At 43.3% G+C, this 15,647-nt stretch overlaps 1 protein-coding gene across 5 annotated transcripts in view; it reads right to left on the bottom strand.

The window, feature by feature from the left end:
- Nucleotides 1–15,647, bottom strand: part of SLC20A2 (solute carrier family 20 member 2) — a 104,974-nt gene that overhangs the window by 37,778 nt on the left and 51,549 nt on the right. For all 5 annotated transcript variants that reach the window (XM_027599914.1, XM_027599913.1, XM_027599915.1 and 2 more), the window contains 4 exons: nucleotides 9,953–10,505; nucleotides 4,921–5,061; nucleotides 3,520–3,605; nucleotides 124–220 (listed from right to left, as the gene is read on the bottom strand). In XM_027599914.1, the coding sequence (XP_027455715.1) occupies nucleotides 124–220; nucleotides 3,520–3,605; nucleotides 4,921–5,061; nucleotides 9,953–10,241 (613 nt within the window). In that variant the 5' untranslated portion in view covers nucleotides 10,242–10,505. The remainder of the gene's footprint in view (nucleotides 1–123; nucleotides 221–3,519; nucleotides 3,606–4,920; nucleotides 5,062–9,952; nucleotides 10,506–15,647) is intronic.

The following is a 15,647-nucleotide window of genomic DNA, read 5'->3' as shown; positions in this document are numbered from 1 at the left end:
ATGAATGATGCTTTTTTTACTGTCAGCCAACAACAGTGCTGGCACCAAATAAACCAATACTGTGAAGTCCAAAGGTAATAATACGCCTTGCCTGCTGGATTTAAACTTCCAAGGAATTCTTACCTGGTGCTCCCGTGTACATGATGGAAAACACATTTATTGCTATTGTAGCAGCATAGAACACTGGGAGTGCCCGCAGGCCATTGGGAACAGGGTCCTCCTGTATGATAATGAGATAAAGCGGAAGGTCAGGATTCAGGAAGCCTCTGGAGCCAACACAGGCGAAATGACAGAAAACAGTTACGAGAAAGTCTTCCAAACAGTGGTGTGGCCAGAACAGCGGGCCGTGTCCCTGCCGTGTGATCTGCTGCACATCAGCTTGGGCCGTGTCTGCTACACAAATACTGTTTCAAGGAGCACTCCTGTGGCCGGCAGACATGCTGGACTCACATGAGCTGATGTCAGATTTAGAAACAGAGAACTGAGAGGTCAGGCCAGTCTTTGAGGACTGAAACCCAGAGCTCAACATCTACTTCAAAAACCCGTGGTGCTCACTACTCCAGCTAAGTTCAGGTTTGGCCCTGAAAATCCACTTGCAACCAATATTTTGAGACTTGGCCCTCAGAGGACGCTCCAAGAGAGCTAAGTGACTTAAACACCACTGCATGACTGTGAGATTTTACTTCACCCTATTACACAATACATTTTAGCTCTATTAAAATGTATAAAGCAAATATATTACCATGCGTTGTGATTTTTAAGATCTTTTCATAAAGTGTAGTATTTAACCTTCAGCTACTGAAAGTTAAAAAGAACTGTGGGTTCTTTGTCTAATAAAACATTTACCTGCAACTTTAGTCTTCTGGTACATTCCCTAAATCTAATAATTTAACAAGAGTGGTACTGCATATGTTTTACACTAAATAACGTCTGAGAGAATATCTGAAATGGAAGGGTTTTTTTTTTTTATAAATTTGTTATTTTTATTTTATTTTATTAAGATTATTTATTTATTTATTTGACAGACACACAGCGGGAGAGGGAACACAAGCAGGGGGAGTGGGAGAGGGAGAAGCAGGCTTGCTGCTGAGCAGGGAGCCCAATGTGGGGCTCGATCCCAGGACCCTGGGATCTGACCTGAGCCGGCAGATGCTTAACGACTGAGCTACCCAGGCGCCCCTGAAATGGAAGGTTTTAAGCAGATCTACAGAAGATCTTGAAGCAAAAATATGGACTGGGAGAATGCCTGGGTGGCTCAGTGGGTTAAGTGTCTGCCGTCAGCTCAGGTCATGATCCCAGGGTCCTGGGATCGAGTCCTGCATCGGGCTCCGTGCTCATCTGGGAGTCTGCTTCTCCCTCTCTCTCTGCTCCACCTGCTTGTGCACTCTCTCTGACAAATAAATAAATAAAATCTTAAAAAAAACATGGACTGGGAACTCAATACAGCCCTGGCACATTAGATGTCACTTAAATAATTCAAGAAGGGACTAATTTCTAATTACCGTGTAAGACCCCGGTATTTATATGACTGCCACCCACCCGTGATAAAAGGAAAATGAGATCACAACTGCTGTGGGCTACGGGAGTAAGGAGAAATAGAGACTAAGATTCCTACTATCAAATGCAAACATGTATGGAAATCAAGTGTGTCTGCAGAACAGTACAACCCATTAAGAACCTATTCTGGAATGTCTCAAGTAGTCATCGGCACTTGTCAAGAGGCTTGAGTTGAATGGTAATGAGGCAGAAGGACCAGTAAGAGCAGGGGTCACACGGGATTCAACTGCATGAGACTCATAGCCAGACCAGTGAACAGGAAGCAGCTGGGAGCCAGGGCTGGAGCCAGGGATGCGGTACAGTACTCTTCTAATCTGCCATGTACCACGTGACAAGGACCCAGGCCCCATTACAAATGAAACGCTCGGGTGCTCAAATGCCTACTGCCCTGGTTTCCAAAATGTTTTCTCAGGACAAGAGTTGCTGAAGAAAGACTCCCACCGGAAACTTCTGAAGGTGTTGAATGCTGAGTTTATGGGTTTTTTAAATTGAATCACCTTATGTTTTCTCAAATAACTTATTCTTAAAACTCAAATGCCAATTGTCTCGAGACCTGTCTTCTCTCCTCCCTCCTGGCTCCCTCCCTCCCTTCTTCTTTCCCTCTCTCCTTTCTTTCCTTCCTTCCATCTGTCCATCCAACATCTACCACCTATCTAAGCATCCATCATTCCCTCTTAAATACCAGTGTCTTCCCAAGCACAGCGCTGGGCACTAGAATACCAAAGTAAGCAAGACAGTCATGGTTCTACTCTCACAGATCTTATAGTCGATGGCAACCAGGCCAGCACGCAAGACATACAACACCACACAGCACCACAGTGCAATGATAAGAAAGCATGGAACGTTGCAGAAGCATGAGAGAGAGGGAAGCAACCAGAACTGGGTGGGAGAAGAAAGGCTTCAAGGAAGTGGCATGTGATGACTGGGTAGCAGCAGGAGTCTGCCAGGTGAGGATGGGTTCCAGGCAGAGGAAGTCAGAAAAGTGAAGTCTAGCAGGCAAGAGAGGGTGGCACCTTCCAAGATGTAAATAAATATTAGTATGGAGAGAACCCAAGAGAAGGAATGTAGCTGTGTATGGATCCAAGAGAAGGAGCCCTCCAACAGACTGCTAGGCAGTGCCAAGGGGAAAGAGCGGCGTCTTCAAGTGAGGATCCACTTGAGGGAAGGCCTGTCCTGGATGTGCTCAGTGTGCGCTGTGACATAGGGACCTGGGGCCTGCTTTAGGGCGTATAAAATACTGCAACAACCCCTTGATGGTCAAAAAAATACAGTCGAGTTTTTTTCCTTAGAATAGGGATCTCAGTAAGTTCTAATTTCAATCTCCTTTCATTTTTTATAAAATCTACCCTCAATAGGTATATTTTCTTCTTTTTATCCTTTCCTCCGGGAGAGGAAAAAGTCAGTCTCTCAAGCTTGCTTTCTCCATTAAAATATAGAAACCACTTTATATTTGGGAAAAGAAATTTTCCAGCTGTGTTTAGTGATAGTCTACTTCAAAATCTTCACACTATCACACTCTGTTCTGCTTAACATTCAGGAAAGAATTACTTTTCCTTTTTTGAGGTCTGCGTGCAATGCCTGGGAGCACTGGCTCATGAACTAAATCACAGAGCACGGAACACTATTTATAATGCTGCTTTCTGGGGGAGCCCCTCGGTAGTCTACCTCGACTCATCCTGCCTACTTTATTTTTTTTAAAGATTTTATTTTTAAGTAATCTTTACACCCAATGCGGGGCTCGAACCCACAACCCTGAGATCAAGAGTGACATGCTCTACGGACTGAGCCAGCCAGACACCCCTTTTTGCCTACTTTAAAATAAAGTCTAATTCTAACTTGCAGGGTGATATGCCTTAACATCGTAAAAATACAACCATTCCTCTGACTCCCTAACTATTAATTTCTATTGAATAGAACCAAATTAGTTCTAAAACTTAATAAAAACATAACAGCCTCACTTACCTTCTTTAGGATGAAAATTCTGATCAGTACGAACAGCACGCCAGACATGAAACCAGACAAGAGTGGAGATATAAACCAAGAAGCAACTGAATAATCAAAAAAAAAAAATCTAATGAACGTTAAATTTCTACATAACTCGTCATATTTATACAATAGAATGATAACCAACACACAGTACATACATTAATAAATATTCCTGGAATTATTCACCTTGACGCAGGACCTAACCAGCTCCACTTCCCTGGCAGGGCTGACCACAGTCCCGAGTAAGTGAGTGCACTCCCAGCACACAATCCGGTAAGGGATCCTGGAGCCTGGCCTCAGAAAAACAGTCTCCTTTGATTCCCACTGAGCTCCTTCTGTCTGTTCTTCTTACCCATCCACATATGGAGACCTGGTCCTTGCTCCAACAGTAAAGCTATTTAAAAGGTGAGCCATCTTCCATTTCATTTTCCTAGGTCAGCCTGGTACTGCCATCCTGACACTATGGCCCAGCAATTCTCATCTCTGGCTGCATACTGGAAACATCTGGGGAGTTTTCAAACACTAGTTATGTTCAGGTTCCACCCCGAGCATTTTGATTTAAAAGGTTTGGAATGGGGTTCTAGGCATTGGTATTTTTTAACTGCTTCTCCAGGTAATTCTCGAGTACAGCCAGAGTTGAGAGACATTGTTGTAGAAGCCTCCTGGGATCTAAGGTGATTTTCCTGGCCATCTATGTCCCTGGCTTGGTAGGTCAGGGATCTGTTTGACCTAGACCCCCAGAGGCCACTGTGATTCTTATATGGATGAGTAGCCCAGTGGATGGAGATGGGGCGAAAGAATGTTGTTCAGAATGGGTGGGTCTGTACTTATGGGGCTGAATGGATTTCCTCCCTCTTGCTAAAAGCCAGAGCCAGGAGGCAGACCATCAGACCTGTCAGACCCGTTCCTGCTGGGCAGCCTACAACCCAGAAGGAGCGCTAGATTGTCTCCTGTGTGGGGGCAGACTAGGAGACCTCTTGAATGCAGTGAAGTAAGTAAGCCTGGCCTCGCTCCCAGGCTTTGCCATGACTGCCTCCTGGACACGGAAGGTATTTTCTTTACCAGGGCCTAGTTTTTCTGACTACAGACTGATTTCAATCAGATAAATTTCTTTTCTGTCTGGGAACAACAGATAGATACTGATTTTCCAAGCCAGATGACATTTGAAAAGAGTAGCATTAAAAAACTATTTAACACATAAAAGTTCACAGTCTCCATTAGCAGCAATTGTAGGGGAAAATGTATTACCCACATAGGTCTTGTTTTCTAAACCTTAACATTCGAAGGGAAAAATAGATTATAATGGTGACTTTTAATAAAACTTACTCTAGAGAATGTCAACTTTGCTTCTGACAGGTAAAAGAAAATGGCAATTACCAATCTTGACGAGCTCCATCCACTGCACACCTTGTGTACCAATTGCGACAAGTGAGAATCCTATAGTAGAACCAACAATGCAATGAGTTCCTGAGATGGGCAGTCTCAGGAAGGATGCAATCAACTGCCAAACCGCTGAACCTATCGGTTGAAAGATTTAAAAAAAAAAAAAAAGTCAGATATAGAATACAGTATCTCAAACAGCCACAAAAGGAAGAAATCCAAATTATTGTTCTCCGAAACAGTATCTCCCTAGGGTTGTTTTCTTATGGACTGTTTCTTTACGGAGTGCTAAAGTCCTGACAAAAATCACTCACTTAACTCTAGTCAAGGGAACATTCGTCAACACTGAAGGGATAATGATGATTTATTGAAAATATTTAAAGGAAAGTCTCTTCATGCCAATTATTAACTGCCTCTGTCACATCTATGTACGGGTGCTGATGATGAACTAGTTTTGATGTGAAGTGTGGCCAAGACCAAGCAAGAGATTAGATTCTAGTGAGCACAGCAAAGTAGGAAAGGCTGCACATTGGAAAAGATGTCACTGCAGTTAAGCCTATGGTCACGTAACGAGGAGGGCTGGACATTGGTGAACTCATATTAATTAGTCTGTAAGAGAGACTGTAATATGCAAACAGTGAATCATTACATCGTACCCCTGAAACTATTAATAGTGTTACATGTCAATGACACCTCAATAAAAAAAAGAGTGTGTAATTCCACATTGCTTTTTGTATTTGTGCCTCTCATATGAGAAGTCACTATGAAATTTAACCCACAGGTGGGCATCTGCTCTCAGCCCCTGCCCAGAATGCCAGCCATTTTCTTGGTATGCTTCCTCAAGTCTTCTAATTCTTACCAGTGAAGAGGATCCTTAGCTTTGGCTTTGTGTCCTTTTACCTCAATTTCACCTCCTTTTCCAGGCTTACTGTTTTTCTAGGCTACAGTTCACTCCAGATATTTTCATAAGCAGATCAAATTTTGCAGTGCGTATTAAAAGCATCAGCTGGGCGAGATCACTTTCAGAAACAGCTGCTGAAAAGCTCATACAGAACTGTAAGGGAACAAAGGGCTTGGCTGATAAGCAGGGCACGTTATTAATCCCAAATGTTAATTCTGGAAATCTGGTTGCTTGGCAGCAGCACTTCTAAGCAGATCCCTGGCATTTTCTTCAAAAATATCTGAGTTACAGAGGATCATTCCTGGCTGTACGGGCCCTAGTTTGGGCAGCAATGCTGACGACTGCTCGTGAGTGCTGGGCATGCCCACCTGTGAGCCAAACTGGGCTCTGACCCTGTCCGCGTCTACCCCTGAAGCATGTGTCGTGTGTCAGGAGGAGGAGTGGCCGGCCTCGTGCCGCTGAACTGGTGATAGGGTGCATGGCGGCTGCCAGGCCTCCCTGTGGACAATTCCTTAAGCCTTCACATTTAAGCCCTGAGCTCCCGAGTGACTGACTCGTTTGCGTTAAAAACAGAGCCAGAGTTGAGAGCATGTTATGTGGCACAAAACTATAACTTGAGAAAGAAACTCTATGATTTCTATTCTTACCAACTGAAAATAATCTAGTGATGTTCACAGAAGAGTATAAACTCACCCAGATGAATTCAGATCATGAGATTTTCTTTCCTGAAAGCTGCTCTCCCTTCTCTGGCTGACTTTATAACATAGGTCCTGGGGCAGCAGGGTTTGTAAGGAAAGGTCGGGAGGACAGGGCTGCCCGGCCAGGAACGGGGCCAGTGGGCAGAAGGGGAGGGGCAGCAGAAAGGAGGGGAAGGTAGAGGCAGGTATCTGCAGGGCGCCTGGCAAAGCGAGAGTGCAAGGCCTCCTAAGCCTTGGGAATTTCTGAAGGCCAATGGGATTACACTAGTATTAAGAAAAATAGTGGGGAAAAAAGTCAGAGATATTTTACCTTAAGATAATGATATCTTATAAAGAGGAAGGGATTAAGTACTGAATAAGGGTGTAAGACAAAACCTAGGTAAAGTCGGGGGAAGGTGGGCATCTCTGAGGCAACAATTCCTGGGAAGGTCGGGGGGTGGCCGTGCAAAGGTGCAGAGTTATGCTGGAAGCAGGCAGGCAGGGTGAGTGTGCTTGGTGCCGAGAAGGCTCAGCAGTTAGGGAGCTTTAAGGGGATGGGGCACTTCTTACTTTGGTTCAAGGAGACGGCTTGTTCATGCTATTGGGGGTATTTCCATGAGCAGATGGTGAGTTCTGAATTCTCGGTAGATTTTTGGAACCATTGGTGGTTTCATACTAAGTGGATTGACTATTGCTTTAGGGCTGAGCTTAATGTTCAAAAAGGGACCTTGTTCTGGAAGTTTAGCAGGCACAAATAATTTCTTCCACCCAACCAACCCAAAGCTACCACCACTCTGTCAGAAAGCACAGAGACTCAAGGGCTTGGGGAGACATTTCTAAAGGAAAAAAATAAAAAATAAAAGAACAGAATAGGACAGGGGGAGAAAAAGAGAGAAGAAATGGATACTGAATTTAAAAGAGGGAGAAGGGGAAAATTCAGGCATCGGAAAAGAATCAGCTTTGGTTTTGGCCAATAACAATTATACCACCACCTTAAATTAACAAAGCTCTCCTTTGCAAGGAACCCAATTCTAAAAATATAGGTAACTCACACAACTTCCCAACAAAATAGGCTTTGAGATTCATCTACCCATACACCAAGAGAAAAAAGAAAAAAAGAAAGACTAAAAGAAAGAAACCAAAGCAAACAAAATCAAGTTATTCAAGCAAAACCTCAAATTGCTTTGGTTAACCTAAATTCTAGTTGAGGTAAGTATTCTTCATTCTTTCAGTGAAGTTCTCCCTCCCAGGGGTGGGAGAACTGAAAAACTGGACAAGTCATACTGCCCACATGAAAAGTGAGCAGTGGGGGCGCCTGTGTGGGTCAGTCATTAAGTGTCTGCCTTCGGCTCAGGTCATGATCCCGGTGTCCTGGGATCAAGCCCCACATCGGGCTCCCTGCTCTGCGGGAAGCCTGCTTCTCCCTCTTTGACTCCCTCTGCTTGTGTTCCCTCTCTCGTTGTGTCTCTCTCTGTCAAATAAATAAATAAAATCTTAAAAAAAAAAAAAGAAAGAAAGAAAGAAAAGTGAGCAATGACATGAAGCTCTTCACAAGGCTTTCAGTCTAAGCTGGGGCCTCCATGTGGCCTTGCTAACAAATCTCTTTAATAAACACAACCATTCCAGGGAGTCTGGGTGGTTCAGTCGGTTAAGCTGCTGCCTTTGGCTCAGGTCATGATCCCAGGGTCCTGGGATCGAGTCCGGCATCGGGCTCCCTGCTCAGGGGGAGTCTGCTTCTCCCTTTCCCTCTGCCTGCCACTCCCCCTGCTTGTGTTCTCTCTCACTCACTCTTTCAAATAAACAAATAAAATCTTTAAAAAAAAAACAACCATTCCTCAGAAGTTTTATCCAATGAAAGGAGAAGCTGCTGTTAAGATTTAATTTTATAAATGCTTTTCTTTATTTTGCCCCTACTTTCAACATTTCTTGCCCATATCATCCTCCTGGAGAAATCTTAATTTCAGCTCACTATGATTATGTCTTAGATAACTGTCATGATAACCAAGGGTGATCTTTACAAAGAACTGTCATTTTTCTAAGGCGAATTTCACTTTTATCTGAGTATGATGAGAAACAGATATCCAGTGAAGGTAAATAAGATTCAATCATTACAATGGCTGTTGGAATGAAAGCAGTCCTTACATCGTTAAAACACAAAATGTTGAGAAACAGAACTCCTTAGCATGTATTATCGGCGTCCTGTGCTTAGTAGTATTTAATACCTTAGTACATCGGTACTGGATATGGATCAAATGCCTCAACAACTTCTTAGACTAACTTGCTGTCGCAAAAAAGATGGTGGTCCACCTTTTTTGGGCAAATAACGTCCACATTCTGGGAGCTTTAGGGACACTAGTGACAGTAAAGAACTAGGGGCCTGTGGAATGTAGCTGTGTTCTTGGTATGCTAGCATCTTACCTCCTACTGCAGGACACTTCCTACAAAAGGATATGTCCTGTTGAAAGCAGAAGGTGGTAGGATTCCTCTCTAACCCTCTTCTCCCTTGCCAAATTACCCATATAGATCTGCTGTCTGCTGTGACGTCATCTCTACCCAGAGGCAAAGAGAGCAAGAGTTCTGCCAGCTGCACTTAAGCATTCCTGCCTGCATCTTCTTTCTGGTGATAGCGACGGCAGGAAGGGCAGCGCCCCCATGGTGCTTCAAGCTGATGGTCAGCTTGGCCAATGGGGAAATCACACCGACTGGCTGGTCAGTCTGCTTGTTAACATGTTTCATTGCCCTCAACACTTCCCTCTCATCTAGACAACTCGAAACTACCAATATAAACAGGTGACACACAAATGGTCGTTTGGCCAGAAAACAAAACAAACATCATCCCAAATGGAGCTCTCAGATGTAGAATCAGAAAATCAAAACAAAAGCCAACAAAGGGATTATAAATAAGGTAGAAGACTAGAATTTCCTGAAACACGAGCACTTGAGATTGATTCGGTCAACTCAAAACCTTAAACTGAGAATACAAAACTTAATAAATGCTGGTTTTCGGCGTCCACGTTTTCAAAACATTGCATCCTAACTGATGAATAATCTATGGAAAAACAGACATCAACTGTCAAGGATATCTCACAAGTCAACCTCACAAACACATTCACTGAGACAGGTTATTTCTTTAAGAACTCTCAAACCACTTTAAAATGATAGCTAGTCTACAAACATCTTTGTCTGTACTTTATAAAAAGTACTTTTAGCCAAATCTATTTTAACAACCAAGTTTGCTAAAAAATTGAGAAATGTTTGCTTGATATTTGAACACTAAAAAAAAACCATCAAATTAAAATGCAGAAAGCAAAATAAGATGTAGTAAATATGGAACATCAAACCAGTTTTTGAAGTTAAAGGAAAAATTACACTTATGGACATGACAGAAACATTGTAGGGAAATAGGGCAGCGGACGCATTTCCCACTGATGTAAAGAATAAGGCTACTTACCAACCATTGCACTAACTTCCCCAGCCATTAGTGTTTCTACTGTCTCGTTGTATAGGTTCACATCAATGATACCTTTTCGAATGGTCTCTCCCACTTTGGCTCCCAGTAACACTGAGCCGGTTGTTTCAAATATTGAAGCCAAAATGCACGCCTGCCTCAAGGTCACCACACCAGAGCCCACAGCAGTACCAAATGAATTGGCAACATCGTTTGCACCAACAGAAAACGCCAAGATAAAAGCTATGATAAAACCCAAAATGACCATCCACAAATACTCATCCATGGCCATTTTGGAAAGTGGGCTCCGGGTACTTTTCTTTTGCAGAAATATTTTAAATAAACAAAGCTTGAGGTTATAAACGTCGTAAGGCCGAGAGTTCTTGTAAACAGTGAGTTTGCTCTGGAAAGTGCTGGACAATGTTAGAGCCTGAACAAACTGCTAACTGCTGGTTTTCAAACTACTGTCAGTACAGTTCATTTGGTTGTGTTCAGTCAGCGGTAAAACACATTCCATATTTTTCCTCCCAATCTGGGAAAGCTGTGATGTCTCCTCCTGTAACAGAAAAGAAAACAAAAGAAATCAATTACCCTAAGCAACCTGTAACAATTTGTTCTTTCAGAAACAAGTGTTTTAAGCCTACTAATGGGATCTAACTTTGGCATGTGACAGATCTAACCATAAAGCAACTCAAGGAAGATTATAATTGGTTAATGGCCCCCCCATCCCCACCACCAAAAAAAGCTGGTCTCTAGAATGTCAGAGGTTGAAGTATGCTTTATAATTACAGTCTGACAATAAGCCTTAATAGGATATGACTTTTTGTCATCTGAAAAATACATTTGGTCATTATTTTCAGAGAGAAAAAATTGCTTTAAATGGGCAAAAGATAAAGAAATGAGAAATTCAGTTACAGAGTTTTTCAGATATGTGGAATGTGCCTAATTTCTTGGACCGATAACGAGCAAATATGATTCTGTGACACCACAGGGTGTGGCTAATGACCTGCCTGCACATTTACACACAAGGAATGAGCACTTTATGAGCATACCATGCAGGTGTCTGAAAGGAAGCTTACAGGTTCTAGTATAAAATGACTCCTCCAGAGGGTGACAAAGGTGGAAACTGAAGTCCTCAGGAGGAAGAGAGAAAGCTGCAGAATGAAACGATCCTACTGAAACACGATTCAGATCATGTCACTCTTCCATGCCTACCCATACCTCCCTCAGAGGAAAGGCCAGAGGCCTCACCATGGCTTGGAAGGCCCTCCAAGGTCTCCTGAGGGCCCCGCCCCAGCCCACTGTCCTCAGCTCCTATTGCCCCTTCCTTCACAGGCTCCTTCCTAGTCCTTGAAAACACCAAGCACTCTCACCTCTGGGCCTTTGCACCTGCTGATTCCTATGCCAGAAAAAATCTCCCTGACAGCTGTGTACCTACTCATGCTATTTAGGTCTCTGCTCAAATGTCACCATCAGAGAGGCCTTCCCTGACCTCCTGAAAGACCAGCTCCTCCCCCCATGCCATTATCCATCCCTCTCACCCTGCTTTTTGTCTGTTCTACTTATCACTGCATTCATTCATTCATTCATTCTTATCTGTCTCCTTTCAGGAGGGCGCAGGGACTTTATTGGATTCACTGCTGTATCTCCAGGACATAGAATAGTGCCTGGCATGTGGGAAGCCCTAATCAATTTGTTGAATACATGAAAAAAGAGGCTATTAAACATGGAGAAAAGTCTTCTAAGATAAAGAGGCGATGTCCACAAAATTAATATATCCATGAAGTAAAAATGTCACTAAAAGCTTTGGAACGTTGGTATTCTATTATTATATAGTCAAGGTACCAAATCTGTATTTTTTTTGAATGGTATTAGGTGTGCAGAATGGTACTTATTAGCACAGTGTGGTTCTTCATAGAAGCTTATTGACCTGAACTGGATAAATTAGGCTCATATGTCATGTCATAGACAGTATAATGATCAATTAACATTAAGATTACTTAGGGGGAAAAAACAGGACACTAAATTTTATGTATATTGTGATCATGGTGATGTTCGAATCCATATAAAAAGACAGGTAGGTAACATACTAAAACCAGAACAGTGGCTAAGTGTGAGTGATAGCGTAATAGATGATTTCTCCCTTCCACCCAAAACTGCAAACTGGATCACATGCTTTTCAAATTAAAATAGTATATAATAAATCATATTTGGTCATAGAGTCATCTATGTATGCAATGTTATAGGCATATAATGAAATAGAAAATATATACTGATAGAGTTTATTATTTGCTAAGATTTGAAACCTATGCAATTCTAGAAATTTAGATCCCATGTGAGACAAATGAAAAGACCATTTTAAAGGCAAAGGACAATATCCTACTAAGAGAGTATTTTATTAATATCATGGACACATTAAATCTAGATGTGAAAATACAAAATAGGAATATTTTGGACCAGTATGATCTAATCTTAAATTCCTGATGAAATCTTATCAGGTTAGCTTGCCAACAGGGCAAACAAGAACAATATTCAACAAGTACTTATTGAAAACCTCCCTGTGCCAGTCACTAGGAGTATGACGATGAGGGAAAATGGATGTGGGGCTCACTGACCTGTGAAGGAGGCAGATGCTAACCACATAAACACACAAATGTACGACCCTTAGCTGGGGCCAGTGCTATGGAGGCAGGAGGCCCGTGGCACACTGCATTGTGAGAGTGCAGTTCTGGGCCAGGACCGGGTCTAAGAGGACGGGGAAGGCAACCTAAGGATTAGGCAGCGAACTCTGGGCCAGGGGAGGCATTCCAGGCATGGCCCAGGTGGGAAGGAGCAGCAAGGGGTGGGGCGGGACAGGCAGGCCGGTGTAAGGCAGTGTCCAGCAAGCTGAAGGCTGTGGGGAGCCGCTGAACGCTTGTAACCAGAGGGAGGTCAACGTGATCAGACTTTCATTTTGAGAAGGCCACCCTGGCTGCCATGTGCAGAAGGGGCTGGACAGAAGAGGGAACGTGCTGAGACTGATTTGGGGCCACTGCATGGTTTGGGCAGGCCCCTGAGGAGGCCCCCGGCCCGGTGTGGCCATGGCACTGACCAAAGAGAAAGGACACTAAGGAGGTTTCAGGGGCTCAAGTGGTGGTAGCCTGCATGCAGGGACTGAGAGAGACAGATGGTTGCTGACTCGCAGGACTGGGCTGAGAAACAGCCGAGGAGAGTTTTTATGCTTTCTCCTTTGCACTGTTTCTAGTTTTGTTTTTATATGTTAGGGCAAGGTTCGCCCACAGGTTCACTCTGGGACAGGATGCACACAGACGTCAAGTCCAGGAGCACCAAAGCAGGTATGTCCTCAGCCTGGGGTGGCTTGGGGAGGCTTTTAATTGTCTTTATGATACCTTAGGCACCATTTCAGACCAGGGTTCCCCTATCCTACTCAGATAATCTTAGATAACTTATTTCTACAACCGTGTCTGTGTTCTTTAATGCAGCTTTTCTCCTTCACATTACATTCAATAAGCATCTGGATGAGGAGAAAGTCTTTTTTGAGACCAAATGACTTCTATTTTGTATTCTATTTATAAGACCTATTTTTTTTATGGCAAGGACCAACACCCTGATTTTCTCCCTCTTCCATTCATTTTTATCAAAATAGAGCACGTCAACAACCGTGTGATCTGCTGCCGAAACAGAGCTTGGCACCCCCAGCAGGGGGGCCAGGGAGCACCACGCACAAGGCCAAGATCGGAATCTGTCAGGAGTATGGAAGCACAAATCCAGAGTGGCTGAGGTTTGGCCGGTGTGTCACCGGACCGTGCTGGCTGTTTGAAAGCAGGATTCTGGAGGTGGCAATCAAGTCAGTGGGGAAAGGTTGGCTTATTCAACAAGTGATGTTGGGCCAACTTGCTAAGTATCTGGAAGGAAGAAAAAAGTTAGATCCCTACCTCCATCCAAAATAAACTGAGGATTTAAATGTAAAAACTGAAACCTGAAGAAAATAAGAAAACACAGAGGCAAATATTTACTTAATATTGCGATGGGGGAGCCTGGACCTGATACCGAAGAATCAACTCATTTGAGTTCATAGAAATCATGTCGCTGGGAGACAGAGAGGCCTGATGTGTGAAGGCGTCGCATGGAAATGCCTCCTCTCCTCAGCGGTGATTCTCAACAAGGGCGCAACAGTATTTAGATCTTCCAGCCTTGGTTCTTCTCTCTCTCCTGCAAGGGCTTTTCTGAAAAGGGTCAGAACAAGCCTCCCAACTCTCTCTCTCCTTCCCCTAGTATGAAAGCCCTTAGATGGCTTCAATTCACAGGACTGAACGTTTCAAGATATTCTTCAATTTTCAAATGCCACCAACTTCTCACGTTTGAGGAACAGAGACCTTAGAATGTTTTGAATCATTGGAAGAAGTCCCGAGGGGTTTTGTAAGTTCTACCTCCCAAACTTGTAATGTTAACAAGATCCTCACTCTCTTTTCTCGGTACCCTCGATTCTTCTGAGCAAGCTCCTCAACTCTGAGTCCTGCCCACCATCCCTTCTCTCCCTTGATCTCTGAACCAGTCCTGCTTCCTTCACCAGGCCCAGTGAGAGCAGTGGCAGGACTCCTGAGTCAAGGATTTAGAACTTCCTCTGTGAGCATCTGCTTCAGCTCTACCTCATACCCTCTTATCTACACTAGAAAGCTGAATGTTGAAGAAAAAGTGAAAACAAACATTCTCAGAATATTTCTAGATGAATTTGTACACAGTTTAAAAACAGGAATGTGGCTGAGCTGTAGCACTTAATAGACATTAATACAAAAAAAACCTTGGGTGGGAGGTTCCCTGTTCTGAAACGTTGCTAAAGGTGATGACCCTTGGCCTTCCCAAGCAAATATGCCGAGGGATGCCTGTTGCAGCCCTCCATCTGCCTTCCTCTCTCTCTCAGCCTTGGAGTCCCATCAGCTCCTCAGCTGGCACGACCCATCCCAGACAATCAGGTCTGTAGTGGACTGTGGCTTAGTTAGGACCCCTTCCCAGAGACCCTGCGGTTTTAAAGGCCTGGCCCATAGCCAGCCTCTCTTCCTCATGTTTGCTTCTGGCCTATGCCAAGCTTTTCCCTGAGATTTCATGGACTGCACCCAGGCCAACCTCTCCCTCCAACAGGTGAAGAGAAGGAGCCAGATCCCCCCATGCAGAGGACCCCAGTGCTTTGAAGTAATTTTCCAACACCTCACCTAAAACCCAAAGTGCCTCATACCTACCATCTAAAAATGTAAAAACTATTTTCCTAGAAGCTAGGGTTGAATCTTGAATTCTGACACTTTGGTAGAAATTTGAACACAGATAATCTCTTCAATGGTATGATGTAAAATCTAACAACTCACTGCTACCTGTGAGTAAACCTGACTACTCAGCCATAAAGAATATTAGCCTTTCCTGATAATATGGAAAGGTAAAATAGAAGATTCAATTTTGAAATCTTACTTACAGAACATTACAGCAGAAGCATTTTTTTCAACACTCGGGATGTAGATCTTATCATAAGGAGTTTCTATCAACACCATCATTCTTGAATAGCTCATGAAAACATCTACTTTTCACTCTTAAATTTCAAAAATTAATTTAAAAAGTAATAGTATATTTATGATAAAACACACGGTTTCATATTTTCACAATAATGATAAAAAAAAATGGAAACATGACAAGAATGGCTCTGAAACTT

This window comes from Zalophus californianus, chromosome 2, assembly GCF_009762305.2.
Source record: "Zalophus californianus isolate mZalCal1 chromosome 2, mZalCal1.pri.v2, whole genome shotgun sequence".
In the NCBI taxonomy this organism is placed as follows: Eukaryota; Metazoa; Chordata; class Mammalia; order Carnivora; family Otariidae; genus Zalophus; species Zalophus californianus.
Note: the sequence above shows the minus strand (reverse complement) of the source record. Positions and strands in the feature narration are given on the sequence as shown.